At 39.9% G+C, this 17,179-nt stretch overlaps 1 protein-coding gene across 7 annotated transcripts in view; it reads left to right on the forward strand.

Annotated features, from left to right (window-relative positions):
* LOC103188281 (copine-8) overlaps window positions 1-17,179 on the forward strand; it is a 203,712-nt gene that overhangs the window by 68,844 nt on the left and 117,689 nt on the right. For all 7 annotated transcript variants that reach the window (XM_042335739.1, XM_042335740.1, XM_007908223.2 and 4 more), the window contains 2 exons: window positions 1,401-1,504; window positions 15,901-15,940. In XM_042335739.1, the coding sequence (XP_042191673.1) occupies window positions 1,401-1,504; window positions 15,901-15,940 (144 nt within the window). The remainder of the gene's footprint in view (window positions 1-1,400; window positions 1,505-15,900; window positions 15,941-17,179) is intronic.

Consider the following 17,179-nt stretch of genomic DNA (forward strand, 5'->3'; position numbering starts at 1 on the left):
GGATAATGCTTCTTAAAGACTTTCTGATTACTTTTCATCTTTACTTGAGTCATTCAATCTGGATATGGTATTGTATTGCACAATGATTTGAAAAATGGAATTCAAAAGACCTTGGCTCGTTGATATTTTTGGTCTCTTAAGAGCATCACAGTTGTGAAATAACAACTGAGAAGCGATTCTTGCTGTGCCACTCAACTGCTTTATCTTGCTGCCATTCAAGATTTTTAAATATATCTAATATGCATGATGTGGTTTTGATCAACCGTAAAGATAGGGTTTCTGGCAACAACAGATTTTAACAAAACCAGGAGGAATTTCAAGGATGGATATTATAGGGGTGTTGAATTGGGTCTCGCAGAGCACAGATTGAATTTAACCGCCACAGCAGAAATATTGGAATGATTCTAGGTTTAAATTCTAAAACATCAATCACATTTTACAAGTACGGTAGAGATACTCAGCCCTGTTTTAATATGAAAACGTACACTCCAATCTTGGAGTCCTGTAGCTCAGTGGTTAGAGCACTCGCTTTGCAAGTGAGAGACCTGAGTTCAATTCCAGTCAGGGCGAAACCTTGGGCAAGTTTCCTTACTCCACACAGAGCCTAATAATAATCCCTCCAAAAAAAACCAAAAACAATAATAAATTGGTCATTTTCAATCTACGACTGTTTGTGGGACATTGCTGTGCGCAATTGGCTGCCGCGTTCGCCCACAAATATACAGTCAATTCACTTTACAGTGTATTCTGTGAAGCGCTTTGGGACGTCCTCCCGACGTGAAAAGCGCTATATCAAATGCAAGGATTATTATTATTATTATTATTATTATTATAACAGTTAAACATTTCTTGATGCAAGAACATTTCTAATTTTGATATTGAAATTGAACATTGTAAGAATCATTAATTACTCCACTGCAATCGATTTCAAGATCCTCACACTTTTTTTTCAAATCCCAAGCCCTGATACCTCTGTATCTCTCTGAACTCCTTATTCCCCAACCCACGACCCTCTGCCTCCGCTCGACTGGCCCTCTGTTCCACCATCGGTGGCCGAGCTTTCAGCCACTACATCCAAAACTCTGGAACACTCTTCCTCTATCCCTCCACGTTGCGCTTTCCTTCCCCATCTTCAGGTTGCACCTGAAGACCTTCCTCTTTGACCGTGCTTACAGTCACCTCCCCCTCCCCCCAGCTCGGGGTTGTGCTCCGCCACTATCAAGGACACTACCCTGAGGGAGGGGCGCTATATAAATGCAAATTGGTGGTGTTGTTATTATACATCAATCTAGATTAGTGGATAATATATCTTGAGAGACAGGTTATGCAGTTGTCCTTATATTTAGTGTGTTGTATCAAATGTATAAAAATAATTCTATTCTATATTTTCCTTTTTAAAGACTGGAAGAACAGAAGTAATAGACAATACCTTGAACCCTGATTTTGTCAGGAAGTTTATTCTAGATTACTTCTTTGAAGAACGGCAGAATCTTCGATTTGATTTGTAAGTAGATTTGTTTTGATGTTCTTTATATCCCTTTATGGCTGTTGTGGAACAATACTTGCAAAATGGCTAATATGTTTGTTTACAAGATACACTATGCAGTGAATCCTGTGAAGCACTTTGAGACATTCTGATGACGTGATAAGGCACTATATCAAATGCAAGAATTATGTTCGCAATGTAATAAATATTTCACTAGAAAACATTAGGGTATTTCTCAGCAGATAAGAAATGTGGAATCATTGAATTTCTTTTGCAAATTCTGTTTTTTAAAATGTTAATAATTGCACATATCTTGTTCAAAAAATACAAGTGTTACTTTGTCAATGTTTTGAAGATATGACATTAATCGTTCAGTGATTGAAATTGGCAATATTGTGATAATATATTTTATACTATATTCATCAAAACCTGGTGAATTCAGATTTAGAATAAGATTTAGGTACATGAGCCCACAAGTTTTGGCTCTTCTAATTTACCTGATACTTTTAGTCTAGCTTCACATTCCTTGTTTAAATGAATCACAGACTCCATAAGATCCATAGTTGCTTTAAGTGAAACACTAACTTTATATGGATGACAGAAGCAATGTCATCTAAATTGTGCTGCATATACTCGCTTACATTCCTTATAAACTAATTTATCACTTTTTCATGTATGTGTTGCTTAGTGTATCAATTTTTTTTATTTTTATATTAGGCAATGTAATATTCCTAACTCATTTGTTCTTTAATTATCACCAGGGATAATTAACAAAGGTGTTATCGACTGGAAACAGTCCTGTGATTACGGTTTTTGGATTCAATCTCCCCCCCCCCACCCCAAACCCACACATGGTAAAATAGTTTCTCCTTCAAAACCTTTCAGAATTGAACTGCCACTATCTTTGTTTTTAACACCCAATTATTTTGGTGCCTATCTCAGCAGATTGGGTAATAGAGAGACTGCGAATTTCCTATTTTTCACCAGATAAGGGCAGGTAAAGTAAAGTAAAAGGAAAGGCAATTCTAAAGGCTACAAATCAAAGAATTCCTCCAGGCTATTTAGGAACCTCAAAGAAAGGGAGATTGAGCAACGAGAGGTAGTGTTTTCCAGAGTCATTGATGGTGACTTATTTTGTCATTTTATATCTGATGTGGACTTATGTTTGATGATGTATTTTGTGACTCATTTAGCATTCCACTGAGCATCGCCAAAAGACTTTGACATGGTCGGGCAATGTGCACTTCAAAACAAGCTGCCTTCTTATTGTCTTCCATTTCTTATTGTCTTCAATTTAACTATCTGGTAATGGTTGGTTTATCTGTGATGTAGTTGACGGTTCAGGCTTCCCCCCCCAGTGACTTGGGGGTGCCCTATCCAAGTTCTGAATTAATCAAAAAACAAAATCGAATCTGTTTTTTGTGCTGTCATGTTCTAACGTTTTGTGAATCAGGCACCAATCCAGAAACAAATGGAAGGCAGATTAGACATTATGCTAGATTACAACAACAACAACAAAAGTTACATTTGTACAGTGCCTTTCACGTCGGGAGGACGTCCCAAGGCGCTGAAAAGTATAATATATTATTCATTTTGTTTTAATCTATTTGGACATTATTCTGAGTGATGCAAATTTGTTTTAGGTTCATCTCTGCTTTTATTTAGACTTTAATAGCTGTTCAGGAAGCCACGTTTTTAGCCTTTGTGTCTCCTCTGTGTATTTGGAGCATTTAGCGTCCATGTGAACCTTAATTAATTGGAGAACTGAGGAAATATCAGCCCAAACCAAATTCTAGGCAGATGTCTGATGTTCAAAAGAATATTTGCACTGCTGAAGGGGTTAAATACATGAGTCACACATTAATGATATTCTGTTTTTTAAGTGCAGTATCTGTGTGCACTGACTTGCATTAGAAACTGATGTAATTTAATACCGTACATCAAGCATGAATAAATACACTTGGCAATATGGCATCATCAGCAGTGTAACATTGGTTTCAAGCTCACAGGTCTTCAGTAGGGAATTCATACTTTTAATTGTGATTATAGTAACACATTGTGTTCCAAAGATTTTATGCTTTACCTGGGAAACATTTTTGCTTTGTTATGGAGGGCAAAAAAAAATCTTGTATCTTGTTTAAAGATGATGCACATAAATGGAAAGATCTGGAAGTAGGATCATGTGACCCTTATATTTTCTACTTGGCTATTAATATGAAATGGGTTAGCTTGGAATTTTTTTTGTTACTGGAGGAGGTGAAAGACAGTGATGCCTACGCTCACCTCCCTCCTCCCACCGGCTTAGCATCATGCTCCGCCTTTATCAAGAGCTCTGAGATGCTACCCTGCATGAGGGGTGCTATATAAATGCAAGTTGTGGTTGTTGTTGATTCTCACTTCTGTAACTACAATTTGATGCAAAGTTCAATGCATAAGAATTCTTTGATGTGCATTTTGTGCATGGGCTAAGATCTCCCAATCAGAAGGCTCACATTCCTCAAGATTTTCATTGGGGTAGGAGCCTATCTTTAAAACAATATGCTGCCTTTATGTTTTTTCATGAAAAGGAAGGTAAGAAATATTAAGGTGACCAAGGATGAGTTGAATGGGAACATATTTTAAAATTTAAGTCATCAAGTTTCCAGATTCTAGATGTGAGTTTGGAGGAGAAGAGGAGGTGATCTGGTGCATTTGGTTTACTTAGGTACAAACATTCCAGGTTAATTCATTATGTTTCTCAACCCGCCCACCACCTCCCTCCTCTCCCTTTTCTCTCTTTGTGGAATTGTCACCCTTCCCTGCAAACAGAGATGAAAAATTTACTGTAATGTGAATTTTGAGTGATGGTCTGTTTCCTAATGTATTTGCATACTTATGCACTGTTGGGACAGAATGGGAATTGTGTATGATGAAAAATGCCTTACATTGAATGGCTGACACATAGCTCTGAGAGTCTGTCATAATTTCTAGCATATTTCAGAAACTATTGAGTGTTTGAATGAGATTTGCAAATTTCCCCCAGGAATTGTTCATATTCTGAGATGATGCTAGATAATTGTGTCTTTTGGAGCAATGTTAATAACATTAGATTGAAATGAAGGGTAATGAGCCTTTCGTGGCTTCCTTACAATAGAAACCACTCTTTCTAATTTCACACTCACCTGTAAAAAAAGTGTAAATGAAAAAAAATCAAAATGAATGTAGTTTAAAATGTTCATCTCATTCAGATGCTATTAATCTAGTAATCTAATAATCTAATTTTCATATCTTGACTGCTAACACACCCAAACATTTTACTGCATATTTCATTTTAAACCCAAACCAGAAATATCATTTATTGTTAGTGACTGGGGTGTGAAGGACTATTTTCGATTCCTGATATATCTCCAGTGCTTAAATGTCAAAATTCTTAATCCAAGTTGTGCCACTTTACCCATTAAGGCTTTGGCTCACAGAATTAAGGATTTTTCATAGGCGTTTGGTGAAAAAACAAAACTAGATTAATAGCTTAATGTAACTTGGTTCTAATATAACAACAATCTACATTTATTTAGCTCCCTTCAAATAGAATAATGTCTAAAAGCACTTCGTAGGGATGTGGTTGCAGAGCAAGGCGGGGAGGGAAGAGAAGAAGTCACTTTTTAGGTGGGATTTAACGGGAGGTAGAGAGGGAGTATTATGAACGGGATGGGAGTTCAATTACTCAAGGCTTGGCTGCCGATGGTAGCTCAGAAGGGACGGGCCTGAGTTAGCAGAGCAAACTGCGCGAGCCAAGGAATGGAGTTGAAAAGATGACAGATATGTGGAGGTGCTAAAGTGTGAATGGATTTGTAGGTGAAGGTGAGGATCTTGAAATTATTCCATTGGAAGACAACGAGCCAGTGGAGCCTGTTGAAGACTGGTGATAGGCATGTGGAGTTTAGTAAGGGTGAGGATACAGGAGAGTTTTGAAAGAGCTATCACAATAACAACTGTAACAACTCATTCTAATATTTTGGCACAGTGATGACTAAACTGGATATGTTGTCCAGAGTGTTATGTTGTATAAAGATATCTGCACACCTTGTGAAGTGCAAACAAAATGGTTAAAAAAATCAGATGGGATTTGAACTTCTGCAAATTTTCTATCCTGCTTCCTTCTTTGACTCCTGGGAACCATAGTCTTTTGACTTAATTGTCAGGCGAAGTAACTAAATCTAGCACAGAAATGTCAAATACATGTAGAGAAGTAGATGTCTCTCAGGATTAATTTATCCAAAATCAGACTGCAGCAGGAGTCACTAGCTCTTGTTGGTGTACATTAATCCCATTGTGAATTTCATGTTAAAATCAATAGGTAAGTAGAGACTTTGCAGGAAAGTGCTTTTGAATATCTATTCAAGTTTTATTCCCACGAATAAACCATTAAAATCTTGCCCTTAAATAGGAATTCAGCAGGACGTAATGTTTTGTTTTGAATATACACTTGTTTGGGGTATATATTTTCTGTACAATTTATTTCTTTAACAAATTATAAATTAAATTTTAGTGAGGGCATTTTTTTAAATAAGTCTATAGTTTGGTCTCAATGCTTATATGATTCATAGAAATTTTCAGCACAGAAGGAGGCCATTCAGCCCATCAAGTCTACACCAGCTCTCAAAGCAAGCTGTTTATTCAATACCTATGCCATTCCTTATCTCCACACCCCTTCAAGCCTCTGTCTTTCATATATCTGCCCACCTCCCTCTTCAAGCCCACAATGGACACTCCGCTAATACCTTACTTGGCAGGGCAAGCTCTTCTTTTACTCTTTTGTTCTCATTTTGCTCTTGTGACTGTAACAATATTAATAATCTTATAACTATGTCCCCAGTCACTGACTCTCCTAGCAGTGGACATAGTACTTTGCAATATGAAGTAGATTTCATCTCACCTTTCCCTATAGTGGGGAAATTTACACATATTTACATAGACTGTATTGGATTGGAACAGGCCATTCAGCCCAATCAGTCCATGCCATTCAATATGAATCCCCACCCACTTCTTACTCCCTCCCATACCCTTCTATTCCCTTCTCCCCATCTCACACCAGTCCTTGCCAGACTCCACTGGCTCTCAATCATTGAACGGATTGATTTCGAAATCCTCTCACTCATTTTTAAATCCCTTCATGCCTTGGCACCTCCCTACCCCTCCGATCTGCTTACCCCCTACTCCACCACATGCTGGTTCCACTCAGCTGGCTCTCGTCCCCTCTGCTCCACCATCAGTGGCTGTGCCTTCAGCCACCACGCCCCAAAACTCTGGAACACTCTCCCTCAATCCCTCTGCCTTGCCTCCTCCCTGCTTCAAATCCTGCGTAAAGACCTTCCTGGTTGATCGTGCTTATAGTCACCTATCCCTGCCCTCTCCCTCTGACTCAGCAACAGACTCTGCCACTGTCAAGTGGTCCAGGACGGTACCCCACGTGAAAGTTGCTATGTAAATGCAAGTTGTTTTTGTTGTTGTATTACAGTAAACCTATTCCGTACTTTTTCTATCGTTGATATATCATTGCCCATCCTAGAATCTAAGCTGGGAAAATGTTTCCCAACATTTCATGGGATTCCATCAGTATTCAGCTAAAGAATAGAGAGGTCGAAATTAAGTTGTAGTCAGGCATAGATTTGGAAGCAATATTTCATGTGGGGATGGACTTTCTGCAGTTCTTTGAGGAGGTGAGCGTCAATTTACTGGCTTTGGCAGGTGCACAAGGGCATCATTTGTCTTTGCTGGTCAGTAAATTTTATGAAAAATCACGTACAAAGGTCACATGACCTTACTCACCAGTGGAAAATCTGATATGCTGCCCATCAAGTTTTTTCAAATTTAATACCATTTTTTATGACCGGGTTAGCAGGAAAGATTGTAGAGAACACGATACAAGACTGTGTTAAGTAAGAGCTTAAGTAAGAATGGACATTTGGATATACAATGTTCCCACTTTGACATTATGCATTAGTGCTCATGTTGGGCCAAGTGGCCTATGTTTTCCTATCATTCCTAATTTACATATGTGATTTTTGTAGATTTCAATCAAATCTTCCATTATGATCTTAAAATTTTTAAATACCTATATGCAGTGATTATACATCTGTTGTCCAAGGGATAATTTGCGTGCATGTTTTTATGAGGCTTAAACACTTTTATAACTTGCAATGCATTTGTTGCACAATGGGACATACATATATAGGAATCTATTTATATATTCTTTATTATTAATAATAATATTCCAAGTCCTACCGATGAGTCAGGCTGGCTGTGCTGTCATCAGCAGTGCCCTGGAATACTGCAGACCCTCCTAGTTCAGGAAACGGACTATTGAGATACCCACAGAGGGCTGGCTCAATTCCACCATTCCATTGATAAACATGACACCTTGGAGACATTTCAGCTCCAAGGATACCCCCCTTATCTCATCCCCAAGAAAGATAGTCACTGGTTGGTGGTTTGACATTTGACAAGTGCAGGTTTGAGCTTCACTAGGTGGATAGTAGGTACCAGGAACTCCTTGCAAGCTTCCTGGTGGGCAATACCATTCTGCATGAAATGCATGAGAGCATTGCCACCAACTTCCTATCCACAGCTTGTGCGCATGTTGAGCAATGGTTTCACCAGTTGGAGGTATGGAGTTTAAGCAACAACTGCAAACTGATCAAGATGGATTCCAGGTGCTGGATGTATGAATGTGTGTTCATGAACTTGGACATGCTTATCATAGAATTATAGAATTATACAGCACAGAAGTAGGCCATTCGGCCCATCGTATCTGTGCTGGCTCTTTTAAAAGAGCTATCCAAATCAATCCCACTCCACCACTCTTTCCCCATAGCCCTGCAAATGTGTCCTCCCAAAATAATTATCTACTTCTCTCTTCAAAGTTGTTATCGAATCAGCTTCCACAACCCTTTCAGGCAATGCATTCCAAATCCGAACAACTCGCTGTGTGAGAAACTGTCTCTTCACCTCCCCTCTGTTTCTTTTAACAACTATTTTAAATCAGTACCCTCAGGTTACCAACCCACCCACCAGTGGAAATAGTTTCTCCTTGTTCACCCTATTGAATCCCCTCAGAATTTTGAAAACTTCTATATTGAAAACTCCTCTTAACCTTCTCTGCTCCACGGAGAATAATCTGAGCGTCTCTAGCCTCTCCTGATAACTGAAGTCCCTCATTCCTGGTACCATCCTGGTAAATCTCCTTTGTACCCTCTCCAATGCCTTGACATCCTTCCTAAAGTTTGGTGCCCAGAACTGAACATAGTGTTTATAAAGGTTCATCATAACTTCCTGACTTTTGTATTCTATGTCCCTATTTATAAAGCCTAATATCCCATGTGCTTTTTTAACAACTTTATCTACCTGTCCTGCCACCTTCAAAGATTTACTTATATGGACCCCAGGTCTCTCTGTCCCTTCAAGATTCTACCATCCAGCTTATATTGCCTCTCCTCATTCTTTCTCTCAAAATTTATCACTTCGCATTTCTCCACATTAAACTTCATCTGTCTGCCCATTTTGGCAGTCTATCTATGTCCATTTGCAGTCTGCCTCTACCCTACTCACTGTTTACTACTTTTCCTAGCTTAGTATCATCTGCAAACTTGGAAATTGTACTCCCTGCACCCAAGTCCAAGTCCTTTGTATAGATCAAAAACAGCAGTGGTCACAATACTGACCACTGCACACTTCCCTCCAGTCAGAAAAACAACATTCACCACCACTCTCTGTTTTCTGTCTCCCAGACAGTTCTGTATCCATGCTGCCACTGTCCCTTTAGTACCGTGGGCTTCTATTTTGCTTACAAGTCTCTTATCAAACGCCTTTTGAAAATCTATATAAACTACATCAACTGCACTACCTTCATCCACCCTCTCCATTACTTCATCAAAATATCAGTTTTGTTAGACATGATTTGTCTTTAACAAATCCATGTTGGCTGTCCTTTATTAACTCATATTTTTCGAAGTGAAAATAAATTTTGTCCCAGATTATCATCTCTAGAAGTCTCCCTACTACTGACGTAAGGCTGACTGGCCTGTGTTTCCCTGGTTTATCCTTCTCCTCATTTTTATATAGGGGTCTAACATTTGCAGCCATCCAGTCCTCTGTCACCACTCCGGTATCCAAGGTGGATTGAAAGATTGTGGCCAAAGCATCCACCATTTCCACCCTTACTTCTTTCAGTAACCTAGGATACATCCCGTCCGGACCAGGTGACGTATCTACATTGAGCACCATCACCTTTTTTAGTACCTCCTCTCGGTTTATTTTTATCCTATTGAGTTTCTCTACCCTCTCTTCCGATACTGTGGCATTAGTGCATTCTCCTCTTTTGTGAACACAGTTGTAAAGTACTCATTTAGTACGTCAGGCATGCCCTCTGCCTCCTCAAGAAGATTTCCTCTTTGGTCCCTAATCGGCCCCACCCTACCTTTGACTAACCTTTTATTCTTTATAAAAGTGGAGACTTGTAGTTTAATGGTAAGAGCACTCGCCTCGCAAGCAAGTGCTTGAATGGTTAGATTCTCGACAGGGCGAAATTCTGGGCAAGTTTCCTTACTCCACACGCCTCTATTCACCTAGCAGTAAGTAGGAACCTGGTTGTTGGTCGATCGCTTTTCCGGGGATAATAATTTCTTAAAAAAAATAATACTAAATTGGTCACTTCAATCCATGACTGTTTGTGGGACACCGCTGTGCGCAATTGGCTTCCGGTTTTCGCCCACAAAATATACAGTCAATTCACTTTACAGTATATTCTGTGAAGTGCTTTGAGACGTCTCGAAGATGTGATACGGCGCCATATTATTTTTATATATATTATATCAAATGCAAGGATTATTATTATTTATATGCTTACAAAATACTTTAGGCTTCCCTTTTATGTTACCTGCTAATCTTTTTTCATACAATCTCTTTACCCTTCTTATTTCCTTTCTTAGTTCTCCTCTGTACTTTTTATATTCTATTTAATTATCTTCTGTATTTTGGATCTGACATTTATCATAAGCCTCCTTTTTCTGTTTTATTTTAATCCCAGTTCCCTTAATCATCCAAGGATCTTTGGATACCCTACCTTTCCCCTTCGTGGGGATGTATTTGTTCTGTCCCCAAACTATCTCCTGCTTGAAGACTTCCATTTGCTCATTAGAAATTTTACCTATCAATCTTTCTTTCCAGTCCACCTTGCCTAGATCCTTTTTCAATTCAATGAAAATAGCCCTCTTCCAGTTGAGTATCTTTGCCTTTGATTGTTCCTTGTCCCTTTCCATAAGTACTCTAAATTTAATGATGTTGTGATCACTGTTATCCAGATGCTCTCCCACTGAAACATGCCCCACTTCATTCCCCAGAGCTAGATCCAGCACTGTTTTCTTCCTCATTGGGCTGGAAACATACTGATCAGGAAAGTTTTCCAGTAACATTTCAGGAATTCTTCCCCCTCCAGGCCCTTTACACCGTTATTTTGCCAGTTTATGTTAGTATAATTGAAGTCCCCCATTATCACTACACTAAAAAATAATAATAATTTGGTCACTCAATCCCGACTGTTTGTGGGAGACTACTGTGCACAATTGGCTGCCGCATTTCGCCCAAAAATATACAGTCAATTCACTTTACAGTATATTCTGTGAAGCACTTTGAAACGTCTCGAAGATGTGAAGAGTGCTATATCAAATGTAAGGATTATTATTATTATTACACTATTGGTTTTATCTTTTTGAAATTTGCTTGTAGATTTGCTTCTCTATCTCCTTCTCACTATTTGGTGGTCTGTAGTATACATTTGAGAGTGTACCAGTTCCTTTTCTGCTCCTTAACTCCAACCAAATTGATTCTGCTTTTCGAGCCACTAACACATCTTCCCTTTCCAGGGCTGTAACCGTGTCTTTGATCAATATTGCCACCCCTCCCTCCTTTTTTCCTTCCCTATCCCTCCTGAACATATTGTAGCCAGGAATATTCAGCTCCCATTCCTGCTCTTGCTTGGGCCACATCTGTTATTGCCACTACATCATAACCCCAAGTAGCAACTTGAGCCTGCAGCTCACCAATCTTGTTTGTCACGCTCCGTGCATTTATGCAAATGACTCCAAGACCGACTTAGTCTACTCTGCATTTTCCCCCTGTCTAGTCCTTCCTTTTTCCGGAATACTCTTTATTGCATTGCTGTTCGTCTCTCCCAGTCTTCTAAGTAACTTGTTTCTCCTTGCTGATGCTACATCCTGTTTCCCTTCCCCCGTCAAAATTAGTTTAAACCCTTCCCTAAAATAGTTGTAAGTGAATTTGCATTATTTGCAAAGCTTTAATGCTGGGTTGTATTTCATAGTTTGCCTGAAAGTCACAGAAGTGGTATGAGGAAATTGCACATGAACCAAAGTTTTCATCAAAGACAAGAATGGAAAACTGATTTTGCCAGCAGACTGTATGTAAAATTGCTGTAAAAGGTTTGGCACCATTCTCAATCACTATCCTGAGCCTTAGTGTAATTAAGCAGTGTTCAGTGATTAATGGCTTACTTAAAAATGTGCGCAGAACTTGATATTATAATGGATGATGGAGCAGTTGCCAGAAAGCTCAAGAAGCATAAATTGTACAACCTTCCCCATTAAATTAATGAAAAAAGAGCTGGTGTGGACATAATGCAGAAAATGTGTAAAGGAATATGCGAGGGTAAAAGCCTGTATGGCCAAAAACAGGTTCAATCATAATTCTACAGAAATTGGATCTCGTGCTACCCACTGGGTAGCTATTGAAGAATATGTAGATGAGTCTTCAAAGATGGCAATGGATTCATCGTAGTATAACCGCCCATTCCCCCATTTATCCTACCAAGTTTTGTCTGATCCGCCTTCCTCCATCTCCACAATTATGTTGAGTATGTTTCAACTTTTGATTGTTTGGTCAATATTCCTACCTCTGAGAAAATTAGCCCTGTGTGTGTATAAATTAATCAAGGATCTCACCTGGTGAATTTTTGCCCTCTACTGACCAGATACTGAATGTGGAGTACATTTCCTTGGTCATGCTGTTAGGGACTTGAAATCATTGTTGCTAGAAGTGTGCCAAAGTTTATGTTGACGTCAACATATACGGTAAGTTTGTGTTGATGTGTGGAGACGGGACCAGCACTTCACTTTTTTGTCAACATAGGTGGGATATCAAAATAAACTGTTTCACGATAAATGGGTAGGACTGTATTTTATTAGTAATATTAACAATAATAATTGGAGCTTGTTATCATGAGTTGGTCTGTGTCCATAAAAGTAGGACCCATGTTATAATGGATTGCATTATAAAATGTTCTCCAGTCTGCGCTTCTTGGTGGTCAGGATGCTAGAAATCAATAAACTGCACAGGTGCTGAAGAAGCAAGCCTGTCAGCAGCGACCACTCTCGCAGTGTTTCCACACAAATGATGCGCACACTGGGAAGCCTTCCACATCTACACATTATGCACATGAAGCCAGCCAGGCACCGCTGCAAGTCTACTGCACTTCTGGTCTGCTGAGGGTCTGTGGTATAACTATGTTCTATCCGGTCCTGATTTATGCAAAATACAAAAGGTATACACAGTATAGCGGGATCTGTCTGTAAATTGGCTGAATAAAAGGAAACAAAGTGCATTGATCAGTGGTACTAGGTTTAATTGGACACCTGTGATTGGTTCGTATCATGGGGTTCAGACCTGAGATGTCTGTTGTTCACAATACGATATTCATAAATTATTTTGATCAAGTTGTTAGTTTATTGGTGGATCGCTTTTCCAGGGCTAATAATCCCTTAAAAAGAAATTTGGTTACTCAATCCACGACTGTTTGTGGGACACTGCTGTGCACAATTGGCTGCCACATTTCTCCCAGAAAACATACAGTCAATTTACTTCACAGTATATTCTGTGAAGCTCTTTGAGACATCTCAAATACGTGATAAGGCGCTATATCAAATGCAAGGATTATTTATTTATTTCCTTTACAAACTTGGGAAATTGCAGTCATACAATAGAATACCCAGTGAGAAAGTAGATTAAAATAAATAGTTTGAATAGATTTTTGGATTTTTTGAAGCAATATTGTTCGCAGAGTGGCATAGATCACAAGGGAACTATGTAAACTGACCATAAGAAAATGAAAATGCATTTTCTAACAACTAGATTGCTTTATTCACCCAAATTATATCAACAGTTAAAATATTACTGCTGTTCATTTGACTTTTGATGCGAATGATTTGTGAAATAAATATTTTGATAAAACATACCCTTATTAGTTGGCTTTCTCCCGTGGAAGGAGGAATGATTTGCTATATGGATTTTTTTTTTTTTTCCTTTGTATAAACACGATTTTGGGTTAAGACCTTATAATATATTGCATTAAGAAACTGATTTTAAGATGATTTTGTTACATTACTGGAATTTACATGTTAACGCACAAAAACATCTTTCACTTGGATGTATAATGTGTTTATGCATAGAATCCAGCTGAATAGATTCTTTAGGAATTGGAGCAGCCTCACATCAGCCCTCCATGACCCACAGAAATATCAATCTAGATGTGTCCTAAGTAAGACTTTAACAACATACTGTTTGCAACTAACATTAAAGGTAATTTTTATAACAGAATAGTTGGTTCCCCTTGGACCCTTGCATTAAAACCAAATGGAAATAATGGCTGACTTTCATTTTTTTTATTATTTAAAAAATCAGCTAAAATTAGTTAATTGCTTTTAAACTTTCAAATATCCATTGTTTTCTTGTTCTGAAGGCTTTTGCCATCTTTATGAGAATTTGGTGATCTTTCACAGTTGGTAATAAACCATCGTAAAATAATAATAATAAACCTTGCATTTGATATAGCCTTATCACAACTTCTCCTCTAGCCCCCGCACCGTCTCGTGCGGCGTTCCTCGGGGCTCTGTCCTTGGCCCCTCCTCTTCAATATCTATATGCTCCCTCTTAGTGATATCATCCACAGACATGGAGTCAACTTCTACCTCTCTGCCTCCACCCTTGACTCCGAGACCACTGCTGTCCTGACAGAATGTCTGTTGGACATCAAGTCCTGGATGAGAGCTAACTTGTTGAACGTCAACAAGACCGAGGCTCTCCTGATTGGCTCCCGTCACCACCTCTTCACCTCAGGCACTGACGGCATCACCATCCATGGTTGCACACTCCACCTTGCTAAGCCAGTCCAGAATCTTGGGGGCTTGTTTGACCCTCAACTATCCTTTCATCCCCACATCTGCGCCATGACCCGCTCTGCCTTAACCCAACTCCGCAATGTCGCCCACCTCTGCCACTGTCTCACACCACAGGCCGCCGAAACCCTCATACACACCTTCATTACATCGAGGCTTGACTATGCAAACTCATTGCTTGTCGGCCTCCCCAACTCCTCCCTCCACAGGCTGCAGATCATCCAGAACTCTGCAGTCCGTGTCCTCTCCTGCCCTAGGCTCCGCGACTCTTATCACCCCCATCGTTGCCTGACTCCACTGGCTTCCCATCACACAGAGGATACAGTTCAAGATCCTGGTCCTCACCCTCAAAGCCCTCCATGGTCTTGCTCCCCCCTATTTCTGTGTCCTCCTAACCACCTACCATTCTGTTCGCTCCCTTCATTCAGCGGGCTCCGGCCTGCTTCACGTCCCCCACCTTGTTCATCCCATTATTGGCGGGCGGGCCTTCTGCCCCCACCTTCTGGAACTCCATTCCGCAGTTCCTCCACCTCGCCCCCTCCCTTGCCACCTTCAAGACCCATCTCAAGACCCTCCTCTTCGACCATGCTTTCAATCTCCCTGCTTCCCCCTGTGCTCTCCACCCTCCCCAAACCTGACCCTCAGCTCAGGTCTGTAACTCTGCCTGTCCAGTGCCTTGGGACATCCTCCCAACATAAAAGGCCCTTTACAAATGTAATTTTGTTGTTGTTGTGGTTATTACGTCTTTAAGATGTCTCAAAGCACTTTACAGAATATACTGTAGAGGGAAATGACTATATTTTGTGGGTGAAATACAGCAGCCAGTTGCGCACAGCAGTATCCCACAAAGAAGTCGTGGATATGAGTGACCACACCTTTTTTTTAAGGAATTCCTAACCCTGGAAAAGCGATCCGCCAATTGACTGACAATCAGGTTCCTACTTACTGCTAGGTAAACAGGGGCGTGTGGAGTAAGGAAACTTGCCCAACATTTTGCCCTGCTGGGAATCAAATCCAGGTTTCTTACTTGGAAGGAAAGTGCTCTAACCACTGAGCTACAGGAATCCAAGATAAAAATATTTCCTGAAGCAGGCACAAGCTATTTTTCTGAATATTCTTCCTAACTTACCTTTGTGTTCTTACATTGTAATGGGGAATAATAAAATGATTCTTCTTTATTTTGTCACTTTTTAGGTATGATGTTGACTCCAAGAGTTCAAATTTATCGAAGCACGTAAGTGTTCTTCATTTCCTTCTATAGTAAAAAATTATTTTACTTCCTGCTAAATTTTTCATAAGCTTTCACCTAAAACACTCACAATCTTAAATCTGAATTTCAATTTTCTTTTCTTTACATACAGTAAATTTTACTTTGTAAATGTTAAAAGACCCATTGTCTTTGCAGCTCTGACCTCCTCAACCTCCCTGACCTATCCTTCAAACTAATCAAACCAGTGCGCAACCTAAACATCAATCCACTGCTGTCCTTCTTTCCCCATATCCGGTTTCTGACCAGGACAGCCTTCCTCCACCTCTGCCACATTGCCTGCCTCCGACCATACCTTACACCTATGCAGCTGAAACAAGATCCACCTCTGCAGCCTGTGTCCTCTCCTGCACTAGGCTCCATGACCCCATCACTCCCATCCTGGCTCGACTTCCCATCACACAGAGGATATAGTTTATGATCCTGTTCCTCACCTTCAAAGCCCTCCAAGGCCTTGCCCTACCTCTGCAACCTTCTAACACCCTAACAAACTGCCAGCTCCCTCTGCTCAGCGGGCTCCGGCCTGTTTCATGGCCCCGCTTTGCCTACCCAACCATTGGTGCGTAGGCCTTCTGACACTCTGCCCCCACCCTCTGGAACTCCATCCCGCAGTCCCTCCGCTTGCCTCCTCCTTCCTTCAACACCTGTCTCAAGATCCTTATAAGCAAATGCGTACTCTGGAGAAGAGTCTCAGAATAGGTTTGTCCTGTACTGGTGTTCCCGGGTGTGAACTTGGCTCAGTTGCTCTGGGTCCAATGGCTGTGTGCTCCTGCTTTACATCAAGACCTGAGCTCAACTGCTATGATTATTGTATACCTTTTGGTGAAAACAAAGTATTAATTAAAAATCTTTCAATTGGGTAGATGAAAACATGAGTCTGTAATTGGTCAGAATACAAGTATATTTGACCTTTCATGGATAATCAGAACATTGTTACTGTGAATGTGCAGCAACATGCATTTACAGTGTTTAATTCATTGTAAATGGACCACTTTAGTACTATCACTTCTTCAAAGTTTATCTCACAGGTTTTCTGTTACTGTCGAATATATAAGCTGTTGATGATTTACAAACTCTTTTCATCAGCATGGTGTCTCTGGAAATGAGACAGCTAAGCAAGTCTCATTTTCTAAGTGAGTGAATTATTTGAAGCTGCAGAATAGTCACTTGAAATGTTATCAATTTTAATAGTGTTTTTGGGGGGTC

This window comes from Callorhinchus milii, unplaced genomic scaffold, assembly GCF_018977255.1.
Source record: "Callorhinchus milii isolate IMCB2004 unplaced genomic scaffold, IMCB_Cmil_1.0 Scaffold5, whole genome shotgun sequence".
Classification (NCBI taxonomy): Eukaryota; Metazoa; Chordata; class Chondrichthyes; order Chimaeriformes; family Callorhinchidae; genus Callorhinchus; species Callorhinchus milii.